Source organism: Perissodus microlepis, chromosome 2 (genome assembly GCF_051167445.1).
Source record: "Perissodus microlepis isolate ML-2025 ecotype Zambia chromosome 2, ASM5116744v1, whole genome shotgun sequence".
NCBI lineage: Eukaryota > Metazoa > Chordata > Actinopteri > Cichliformes > Cichlidae > Perissodus > Perissodus microlepis.
The window spans coordinates 3144205-3156545 of NC_140462.1; the positions used below are offsets into that span (position 1 = coordinate 3144205).

Here is a 12341-nt window from a genome sequence, read left to right on the forward strand (position 1 = left end):
TTTTTCATGCTGGAGCTTCGATGTATTTCAGGATAGAGTAGGTGAAAGTATTGAAGGAAAAACACAAGATCTAAACCTGTGTTCTTGTATCAAAGTCTAAGACCATATTTACTGAAATATGTGTGATCGTTCTGCTTTTAATAGAACTAAAAAAGGACTAGGTTTTTCTTTCTTTCTTTCTCTTTTTAAGTAGTCAGCTGTGAATTTAAATACAGGCTGAAATTATAGCTGCAATGTTGGGTTTTAGTTTGAAGTTACACTGGAGAATGAATATGTGCATGCTACTGCATCCCTGAGTGTTCCACCAATGTTCCCTTTAGGTATCAATTACCAGTACACAGTATTTCCCCAGTGACTGAAATCCCCCATCAAGGGAATCCCTTCTGCAGTTTTATTATGTAAGAATACCCTTACATGGACTAAATTTTCCTATATAGGTTAAATGGTGTTTGATGCCTTGGTGGAAGGCAGAACGCCTGCCAGTGGCTGTTTCTCTTGTTTAGCTAGTCACTCCACATTATCTGATTGGCTGACTTTAAATTAATCATTCATTACTAGTGTGTCAGTGTGTGGTGTAGCGTACTTGCAAACTAGGTCATTTGGCACGAACTAATGCACTCTCTGGCTTTACAGGGACGGACATCTTGCATAAGCCTGTGAACATACCAAGACACTGTTAGAAGAATCTCACAATTCAAAATATATGTTTGTTGTCTCAGGAACATCTTTTTGTTGAATGCATTATTCATAAAAATCCAAGCCTGAGCAGAGCTGAATGTAGTGATGCTTTACTTCACACACAGTGTGGAAAGTATTGTACTACTAAAGGACAGCTTAACTAAAGTGTTTTTTCTTGTTTGTTAAAATGCCTAAAATGCTTTCCCCTTCCCCCACACATCCAGCCAGTACTGATTAAAAACAGCATTCATTTAGAGTTGTTTCTGTACATTTAGCAAATCACATACTCTTAGCTCTTAAGGGTCTCCTGGGGGTACTTCTGGCTCTTTAGCTGCTAAATACTCCACTATATTCATTAGCAAGCTGCTAACTTCATCATTTTGTTGGTTTGTTGCTGGGCAGCTTTTAGTTTATGGTGGCTTCTCTGCTGATACCAGCTGCAGGCATACAGCTGTCAAAAACACTACTAAATCAGTAGCATTGTGAGACGCCTTGTAACTCACTAGTTAGAGCATGCATCCCACGTACAGGAGCTCATACCTTAATGTGGCATGCTTGGGTTTTGATTTACTGTACTACCCCGCTCCCTCATCACGCCTCCCGTGTTATCTGTAACTGCTGCTGTCGAACAAAGAAAAAATAAGAGTAAAACTGTGGTTTTTAAAAAGTGTTAGTTTTGAGGCTCAGCATATTTTATTTTGGCGAGTGACAATATTTGGAGAACAAAATAGAGCAGACATATTAGTAGCTAATGCTGGCTATCTAGCTTAGCTAGGTAGTCAAAGGGACACTAATAATGCTAGGGATCCTCCTGAAGGCAAAAAATTCCCATCATTGTGTGACTCCTCTTGTTGTAAAAAGCTTGTATGAAAGTGTATGGCCTTGTTGCTGACCCCTTTAATCAATTTTCCGTTGACTTCATGAGTTCAGTCTCTGTATTCAGGTCATACTGATAGGAATGTTTTGTAATATAAGGCGCACTTAAAATCCTTTAATTTTCTCAAAAATCGACAATGCGCCGTATAATCCAGTGCGCTTTATTTATGAATTCTGGTTGTGCTTACTGACCTCGAACCGATTTTGGCGCTCAAAAATCTGTCAAAAAATGTTTTAGTACGACTTTGGTAAGCTATGAATCCGCACCGCTTGATGGATTGTCGGAGATATTACCGTAGTCAGGAGCCTCGCTGAGTAATCTGGGTCCAAAACTCCGTCAGCTTCAGGTCCCAAAGTCAAACGAACACTACGACATCACTGAGAGGTAAAAACTGCTGCTTTACCAGGTGTAAAAATTAAGTTTAACAACCAGGTATCCGTGAAAACAGAATTTATTAAATTTAAAGGAGTTAAACATGATATAGCACAGCGGTCCCCAACCTTTTTTACGCCACGGACCAGTTTATGCCCGACAATATTTTCACGGACCGGCCTTTAAGGTGTCGCGGATGAATACAACAAAATAAAACTAGTACCGGTACCGAAAAAAAAAATTATTCATAACACACGTGAAAAGACCCAGGGAAACCGAGTTAACGATCAAAACGATAACAAAATAACACTGAAAACCGATAAAAACCCTGAAAACCATACATTTCACACCTGAGCCTCTACTCTCGCGGCCCGGTACCAAACGACTCACGGACCGGTACCGGTCCGAGGCCCGGGGGTTGGGGACTGCTGATATAGCATATTCTGACTGAGAGATTTCTGAAACGAATTAAAACGTACAGCTCTGTTATCACTTCCGACATAAATGAAGACAGAAAACTAAACAGCAGTGACGTTTGTAGCGTTACTGAAGTTGGGCTAGCTGGTATATAATGATGTGCTGATGTGTTGCCAACTCCTCAGTAACGAAAATCGCTATTGGTTGTCCTAAAAGTCGCTAGAAGTCGCTAAATGACATCATCGCCTAATTTGCATAATTGGTCATGCTAATGTAATTGTAACCTACATTGTTGGAGAGAGAAATAACATCGTGGAAGAGACATGAAGTGAGTAAAAAACGTCCTAAATGCATTTAGAGCTTATTTAGAACTACAAATTAAATTTCTTTTAGCAATTATTGTTTTTTTTAATGTCACAATTCCAACCCTGCTCCTTCATCCAGGCTTGGACAAAATAGGCACTCTGGTGGAGTTACTTTGTGTGTGTGTGCTTATAAGTAGTTTTAAACCTTGTGATCCACAAAACAGCATAAGAGTAAAAGAAGAACTGACTGCGTTACAGTCAGTGCGGGAGCAGCGGCTTCGCTCATGTGCGATTCATTTGCAGTTTGGACGCACAGGTGTGAACATCTGCTGCCCTGATAGCAGCGGGGGGAGGACTATCCTCCGCCTGTGAGCGCTTTGGCACGGGTGAGGTGCCCACGGCAGCAACCGCTGCTTGTTGAGAGTAGGAGCATACTTGCTTTCATGTCAAAAAGTCGTCATAAATAAGTCTCCAATAACACCAGAAAAAGTCACCAGATTTGTAGTCGCTAAGGGGGTCTGAAAACTCGCTAAATATAAGTTGGCAACACTGGATGTGCTACGTGATCACTAGCGTCACAGCTATGTTAGCATAACATAAACACAGTGAAGCTGGAGGATGAACGCTAATTTTTTTCCACTCAATAAAAGTTAACGTGAAGGTTCCCGATGGTTAGAGACAAACGCAATCGCATGGCAGGATGCTGTAAAAGGACCAAACTTCAGTCAGGAGAACAACTGAGATAATCCATCCACAATACGAGGTTAGTCATTAATATACTGCAACAACATGGGAATAGAGCAGCTGCCAGAGAATTCAGCATTAATGAATCAATTGTAGGGAAGTGGAGGAAGCAAGAAGAATGAGTTGAGTAAAGTTGTTTCGCTTAATGCGCCTTATGGTCCGACAAATACAGTAGGCTAATTTTAAGGTTATTATTAGAGTCAGAAAAGGGAGAATATCCAGGATATGCTCACTGGGTAAAAATATGTCAGTCAGAAGTATTTGGCCAATAATGTACTGTTTCTGTACATTGTGTCATTTCATGGTAATTTTGCAGAAAAACAAACAATATTTCCCATTACTCATTTCTTACACTGAATTTTTTTTTATTTACGCTGCACCTACAGTTTAATTATTTCTTTATTTCCTGTAATAACATCATTTGCTATCCCTTTATTCTATTGTACTTATCTAATTGTAGGTAACTATAATCGCATCTTGTAATAAAAAAATACTGAAATTCCTTTCAGTTACAGGGGAATTACAGCCTTAGTCGTGGGCCGAATTATAAAATGTTATCAAAATGTTATCCTTGCCTGGAAAACCATTCAGTCTGACCAACATGATGAATGTATAGCATCAGTTGTTTGAATAGTATTTCTATAGCATTTCCAAATAACACATATTCCTTCAGTTTCCTTTGTATAGCACGTTCCCAGAGACTGAGGCGTTCTCATCCATTTAGAAGGGAACCTTGTTTCCTACACTTGTTTTGTGCTTCAGTGGGCAACATGACAGGATTACTATCTTCATGCTATAATTGTCTCCCCTCTAAGTGAAGCGATCCCAAGCTTTTCCAGAGAAGACTCATCAGCATCCATATCCTTGCTTGTACATCCCCTTCCCCCATTCCACAACACATGCACCGGACCGGCATGCAAATTAAATTACAGAAGATACAGTGCTCCATAGAGAGTACTGACAGTGCACTCGATTCCTCCAAATTCCTGTGCTAGCATGTATGCCTGTGTCAAAGACAGAATAAGTCTTCACGTAACTGCTAGAAACACAAGCAGCACAGCTACAGTGCTATTAAAGAAAGAGAGGGAATATTACAAAAAAAACATCTTTGGGGATTATTCTGTGGAATTGACATCCCTTCTACCCCCTCCTTCCCACTGCTGAAAAAGACTTTCCTCTTGCCAAGTGGCAGCGTATATCAAGGCCTTCATTTCAAAATCATAGCAAATGAGCTATGTTTCTCTGTTCTGTTGCCATTGGTAACACATCTTTTTCTTCCCATGTCTAATCTTGGCTTCTCTTTGAGATATCTTCTGTTTGGAAAGACTGCCTGATACTGCAGCATTGGCACGGTTTCACCGCCTTGTCAGCTATTAGGCTTTGCTCGGTGGCCGGGAACTCTTACTGCCTACTTTTGCATGTGTTGATGGATTATTACTGTATATCCACTGTGCACTGCTGACAGTTAATCTATGTTTAATACTGCTTTGTTGTCTTAAAGCTTGAGATATAAACATAATATTTTAACAATGTGAATTACATAAATATACAGGCACAGGAAGGCGTGGGTTTGCACTTGCATAGCTAAATTGGAGTAAGAAGATATTGTTTCCAGTTGTGTGGGTTAAAACACTGGACACACTCATTCATCATGGCCCTCACTCCGGTTTTACTGTTTTTACACTGATAGATATATAGATTAAAGAAAAGTGTTTTCATTATGAATAATAACCCAATAACCAAAGTAATAGATGAAAGTCGCTTAACTTACCTTTCTTCCCCATTCTGATGATCAGCAAGTCATCTTGACTATGTCTAGATGCCTAAATGCACCAAGTTGAATGAGGAGTTGAAACGATGTACTTAAAAAGTGGCCAGTAAGAGTATATGTTTGATGGCAAGAAATCAGAGTGAATCAAGAAGCTGAATTCTTTGCATCATGTAATTAAACCTGATTCTCGTCTGCAGGTGAATATACAGTGATGACAGCTGAATTCCATCTGAAGAGGAAGATTGGCTACTTTGTTATCCAGACTTACCTCCCATGCATCATGACAGTCATCCTTTCCCAAGTGTCTTTCTGGCTGAATAGAGAATCAGTGCCAGCTAGGACTGTGTTTGGTAAGCATATATGACATACATGATGATTGTTAGCACCGGTGTAATTTGAGCTGACTGTTGTAGATGCTGGATTTTATGCGTGTGCTGCAATGGCAGTAAGACCTTCCCCTAGTTTTGTCAAAAATTAACACTGTAAGCTTGAAGGATGAATATAGGGAATTGTTGGGAGTTGATGGGAAATTCTGTGCAAAAGAAAATGGGATAAAGAGAAGGGGGTGGGGGCAGTTCTTACAGGCCCCACTGCTTTTAAATCCAGTTGGCTACGCTACTGCTTGACCTGACTGTAAGCCAAGTGAAAGTAATATTAGTGACTCAGCACTGGTTAGCTCACAGAAAGAAATAAAAACACCAAATCTCCTGAGCTCCAGAAGAAATATTAAAAGTTATACGAAATAAGAAAAAATAAAATGATTTTCTTTTCATATGCCTCACTTGGTTCCCCTGCTTCATTAAAGTATTGTGTAGCAGAATGTGTATTACAGTAGAAAAAAACCTTAATAAACATTGCCAGAGCTCATATTATTGGCTATCTGCTTGTGTGTGTTTCCAGGTGTAACTACTGTTCTCACAATGACAACTTTGAGTATCAGCGCAAGGAACTCCCTGCCTAAGGTCGCCTACGCCACTGCCATGGACTGGTTCATCGCCGTGTGCTACGCCTTCGTCTTCTCCGCTTTGATTGAATTTGCTACTGTCAATTACTTCACAAAGCGCGGCTGGGCTTGGGATGGAAAAAGTGTGGTGACTGACAAGGTAATGAAGAAGAAAGCGCATCCTCTGACAGGCTCCGCCTTCAAAGAGAATTCATTAGCATTGTACTGTATGCTGAAGGAGGCAGTGCTCAGAGAGCTCAGAGAGCTTTGAAGGCATTTGTTGGAAGCAAAGGGAAACAGCAGTAATGGCCTCTTTAACCTTCCAAGAGTGGAGCCAGAATGCTGCAGCTACTGAGAACTAATAATAAAATCACTCACTCTGAGGCTCAGCATATCGATAAAGAATATAAGTGCAATCAGGTGTTCATCCCCCCTGGTGCTAATAGGTGCCAAACTCAGCCTAGGAAAGGTGAATCCCATCAATGGTCAGATAATGTGTAATTCTTTTGACACGCTTTAATCACAGAGAGCCCTTTCACGTACACTCTGGTCCAACATGAAGCCCTCAGTCATTCCACAAAATCAGTTTTTTACCCTTTATAGCATTTAGTCGAGCAAAACCATACATTCAAATTACAATCCCTATATCAACAGGGGGCAGAAATGTTTTAAGAACATAAAGTGATAAGGGATTTAAATTTGTAAATGTTGGGATGTGACAAATGTGGCTTACCTCCACAGAAATAATAGGAATAGGCAAAAATAGCTGGTTAATATTCTGAGCAGTGTGTCTTTATTCTTTAAAATTCAGTCTGTCGAGTACAGGCTCTATTAGTCATGAGAAGATGGGTCTGTGTGTTTTCTTTTTCTTTCGGCTGCTTCCTTCAGGGTTCAGCGGATCATCTGCTTCCATCTCACTCTATCCCTCACATCCTCTGTCCATCCACTGTCACACCAACCCTCTGCTTGCTCTCCATGAACTTCTTCCTTGCAGCCTGAGCTGTTGTGCTCATTTCTCATCGTGTCCATGCTGGTCACTCCCAGGATCTTCAATATCTTCAACTCTGTCACCTGCATTTTGGCCCCCATCTTTTTGTCAGTGCCACTGTCTTCAAACCATACATTAGGGCAGTCCTCACTACAATTCCCCAGAGGTTGAATGTGCAACACCTTCGACCTTTGGGCAACCATTTCTGATTGTATGGGTCATCTGGTGAGAGGCAATCTGTCTCCAGCCAATCACCATCTGATTCAGACTGACTGCAGTCACTCTCAGACAGATTGGTGGAGGTTTGTAAGTAATTGCTGTCTAATTTATAATTGCAGACAGATTGACAAAATGTTGCAATCAATCTGTGTTGGTCTGCACCAATTAGCAAAACTCTGCAATGCCTTTCTTTGCATCTGTTACCATCTACATATATAGAAATTCACATTAAACTGAAATTCACATCAGCTACTTACTTTTAGAGTCCAAGAGTCCAAGTAACTACTGAATGTAACTAGTTAATGTTAATTTTTTATCACAGATTGCATGTAACTGCCAACTTGAACCCCGAAAGTCGCAAACTAATAGCAGACTGACTCCATCTTATTGCTGTCTTGATGTGCCAAAGTGTCTTTTAAGATGGGAACTGAGTGTGAGTGGTTGGGGGCCTGGTCCCCATCTTTGAAGTAGCCATTTCAAAGCCAAGAGGCTCACAAAATCATTGCACACAGCCACTGTAATTTTGCTTGTGCCGCTGACTCCAACCATTGTTTTCCCTAGGGCAGGGGTCGGCAATCTTCAACATCTAAAGAGCCATTTTAGCCCCTCCTACCAAACAGGAGAAAAAGACCCACACACGTGGACGGACAGACAGATGCCAGATGTAATATTAGGGTTTTTTTTCATAAAGTTTCATTTATATTTTGCAGCAGCCACAGTGAGGTGCTGACCCCTGCCTAGGGTGACAGTGACATAAAGTACCATTAATCCACTCGTCTCATTTAACTACATAGTGACTTGCTCTTCAGCCGAGCGCTTAACCCTCAAACTACCACAGAAAAGTCTCGATCTGTCTAAGAGTACAAACTCTGATAAACATGTTGTACGACCTTACATTATATCAGGGGTAGAAGGAAAATCCAGAAATCAAATTTAGGTATAAACATTTATCCAGGCACATCCAGACATTTATTTTTTGGGGGGGAAATGAAAGCAAATCTTGCATAAAATCATTTCAACGCAATGAGAAAACAAAAACAGAGAGGACGTGTTCTGGTCAGTGAGAAAGCACAAAATCTCAACAGAAACGATACCTTCATGCAAACAACGAGAAAGATAAAAAGCACTTGATTGTCTTAGCTAAACAATTAATTACCACAGGAGTGGTAATTAAAGTTGCTGGCTCATATAAGTGCAGGCTCATCTTATATAGCACGACGGGTAGCATAGAAAGACAAAAAAAGGAATTTTTTCTGGAGCTGCTTAATGAAGCAATGAACCATCATTTCCTTTAACCTGAAAGGGAGAATGCAGATTATCAGAGGGCTAGGTTTGAAGAAAAGTCATTAAAATGCAGTGAAAGAAATCTTTCATCATTCATTTGAAATTGCAACTGTAATGTAATTTTCCTGTCTCCTCATAAAGTTTTAATTTTCACCACGAGGTGGGATATAAGATGGGTGATGGAAGACAGTATTTAGACCTCCTGTTCATGGATAAGTCTGCCACAAACTGAACATCCCTGGATAAAATAAAAGTGGTCTTCATTCTGACTTTGCAAAATGTGCTCGATCCATTACCGGGGTCTTTCCGCTCTCTTCATGTAAATGCATTTTGAAATTCAGGGGCAGATGGTGACAAGTAAAGCTGCCTTTCCAGGTAATCCTTTTGGTCTCTCAACAGAAGAAAGAGAGAGCCTCCATCGTCAAGAAGAATAACGCCTACGCTGTAGCAGTAGCCAACTACGCGCCTAACGTGACCAAGGATTCCAGCACTCTTCCCACCATCGCCAAAGGCGGAGCGACGGACCCAAACAAGCCCAAAGCGGATGGCAAGGCCCAAGAAAGCAAGAAGACCTTCAACAGTGTCAGCAAAATTGACAGGTTGTCACGGATTTTGTTTCCTGTTCTCTTTGGCATCTTCAACCTCGTCTATTGGGCAACCTACTTAAACAAAGAACCCGTTATACCAAATATGGTCCCCTCTGTTTAAGAGACCAGTTTTGATAGCTTCTTGTTTGGGGTCTAAGTAATGAATCAAATACCTCCAGCAACTATGTACACAAACCTTTGCAGAGTGAAGCCCTGGACTGCAGTGTGACCCTCTATCTTCGCCTGTTTTCTACACTGTCTGCAGCACTTTTAAGAGCCCGGCTTTTTGTAAATGTGTATGTATATTTATATTTATGGTTTCATGGTGACATATATTGTACGATGACTCTAATTAGAGTGCATATTTCTTTCAAAGTATGTTTCCAGTTTCAGTACGTGGCTGCTGTACATACAGATCCAATGAAGAGTAAACACATAATCACTAAGAATCACGTTTGATTTCGGATCACTTCTCAGTGTGTTGAATTCTGCTGTAATGCCCACTTTCTTGATATAACAGTATATATTTTTGTCTCGAGTGAAAGGGACTGACTAGCGTTTGATTTCTTTCTTCATATAAGAGTCTTTCAACTCTTTTTCTTTATTTCCAAGCCAATGCAAAAACACACTTGTATAGTACTGTTACAGTTTAAAGCTTGTTTTATTATCTTTGACTACAGGTATGGGGCTTCAATAAAAAAAGAAAGAAAGAAAGAAAAAATCTCCAAAATTATCGAAACACTCCCAGATCCTGAAAGGCTGTGAAAAGAAAAAGATATGAAATGAGAATGTGTGGTTCTGCCAGCTCGATGTACCATTTGGGATTACAGGACAATATCGCCAAAGAAACAAACGATACACTAAAAAGACATATTTCCCAAAGGTTGTGCATGTGTAATATTTGTGTAAAAAATGGGAAAACTTCAGAACTAGCTATACCCCAGAAAAAATCATTTATTTACAACAACAGCAGATAAACGGATTAGTTTTAGATCTCCAAAGGGGAACAGAAGAATTCAAGATTACCCATAAAAATAATTTTCTCTGGCCATCAGGGTGCGCAGATGACCCCACAAAAAATAAAACAGAGCGGACAGAAGTGTTGCTTTAAGTGGTATTTATGCTTCTGTGTTAAATATACGCTGTTGTTATGTTGTAACAGCAAACCCTTTATGAACTTGCGCCTGATGTGGACCTACCTAGAACTGCTATTACGTGTTGTGTTAATGCAGCCTGCTACAACTATTCTTGGTCTTCTTTTCGACTCTAATCGGCTCAAGAACGTCCAACTAGTGTTCTGGCAGCAAAACTGCAGAGCAACGCAGGCACCCTGCCACAAGTGTAAATGCTGGCAATGACAAACATGTGAATTGTACTTCTGCGTCAGAGCCGCAAGGAACATTGGAGAAATCCAGAGTTTCCACAAAAGTTTTGCAAGATCCCGAGAAACACTTTTTCCCCTGCATTTATCGTACTTCCATTAGTACCCGTGAAGCTGTCCAGAACACTGCAGGTGGTTGCTAATGAATGTAACCAAGGCCACCAGGTCAGGGTACGCCTTGCCACGAGTGTTTTCCCTTACAGTAAGAACTCTCTTCAGATGTCTCTCTCTTAAATAAAGCTCTGATTTAATGACATCACAGTTTAGCCCAAACTCAAAATAAAACTCTATACATCTCTCCCGTGGGTGTGTCTTCCGTCGCTTTTCAAGAACTCCATACTGGCCTGGAAGTGCATGGATGTAAATCAAAAACTTCTTCTGGATTTCGCAAAGCTTTTGTGGGATGTCGCAAAAGTACATCTTCATTTGCGCCCCCCCTCCCCCAATGTCCCTTGTGAGGCTCCATAACCTTGTAAGTTACGGCATATTTGGAACCCCGTTTTAACCCTACATGGCAATCCATGTATGTAACTACACGTCAGGTTGCTGCATAACGCAATGACTTGACTGGCATGGAAGGTTGCAGAGTAGGGATAAAAGGAGTTTCCGGTAACTACGGAAGTTAGGACGTCGATTTCCCGCGGAAGTCTAAATCATGCTTTAGCTGTAGGCTCTGCAGAGATTCAACACAGAAGTATAAATCTATAATGCTAGCAAACACTTTGCCTATTTACACACCAGCAGAAACTAAACAACATGAACATTCATTTTTTAAAATGTAAGTTGGATGCTTACTCACCTTTTTGTTCTATTTTAGTCTCTTCTGAGTCCTTCCATTAAAAAAATATATATATATGAGATGTCAGTTATAGGCAGGAGACTGTTTCACAGAAACACCAACAAGCTAATACCAGAGTATTTATTTATTCACGCCTTTATTACTTTACTTTTAGTTTAGTACATCTATTTATAATCAGGGGTAAAATCGGAATAATTTCATGGGTTTATTGCTCTTGTATAATCCAAATGCTCATGTAACTCAGTCTTTAAAGTTAGGGAAGTATCTTGGTGGTGGTTAAAATCCTGCAAAAATGTCCTTTGATCTGTGAACAGTAAGAGGATGCTGGACTCCAAGAATGAGAAAAATGTATTGTTAAACCTGTTTTGCTCATGACTACTGTATATTGTGTGAGAAAAGTCATGTTCAGCCCCATATCAGCAGTCATACATGATACTCTAAGGTGTAAGTTTTTCCATGACGTGATATACTTTTTCTTCACATGGGTATTTTAACTTAATTTCTCTTGATTTGTTTGTTGAAACAAACTTTGCATGGAGACAAAATCTATGATTTTTATGATTTATTTTCATTATGTCGTTGGCTATAATTCATATTTCTCCAACATCCTGACAGAGTCTTAAACATTCCAGATAAAGGGATTGTTCACCAGGTGGATGCTTGATTCAGTGCACTTTTTAATAAAACACATTATTTCAGTTCTTTATATCTGGTTTTTGTCCTGACTTTGGAGACAAGAACATAAATGAAGAGAATGAACTGCGTAGCTGCTTATTTTTCTTTTTAACTGTAAAGAGCTTAGTAAAGAAAGACACTGAAGATGGCTACTTTTGTTAGTCCTTTAAGTTCCAACCTTTAAGTCTACTGATGTACAAATGTTCAATTTATTTTTGTGTTGTTATATAAGTTCTGGGTACTTTTAATCACTGTGTTGGTGAGTTTTAAACTTGCTATTTAAAGAGCTAAAATTAACAGT

At 39.9% G+C, this 12341-nt stretch overlaps 1 protein-coding gene across 3 annotated transcripts in view; it reads left to right on the forward strand.

The window, feature by feature from the left end:
- The window catches only part of gabra2b (gamma-aminobutyric acid type A receptor subunit alpha2b), a 37051-nt gene extending 24980 nt beyond the window's left edge, over positions 1-12071 (forward strand). For all 3 annotated transcript variants that reach the window (XM_084940388.1, XM_084940385.1, XM_084940392.1), the window contains 3 exons: positions 5362-5514; positions 6065-6267; positions 8998-12071. In XM_084940388.1, the coding sequence (XP_084796514.1) occupies positions 5362-5514; positions 6065-6267; positions 8998-9306 (665 nt within the window). In that variant the 3' untranslated portion in view covers positions 9307-12071. The remainder of the gene's footprint in view (positions 1-5361; positions 5515-6064; positions 6268-8997) is intronic.
- The last annotated feature ends 270 nt before the right edge of the window (positions 12072-12341 follow it).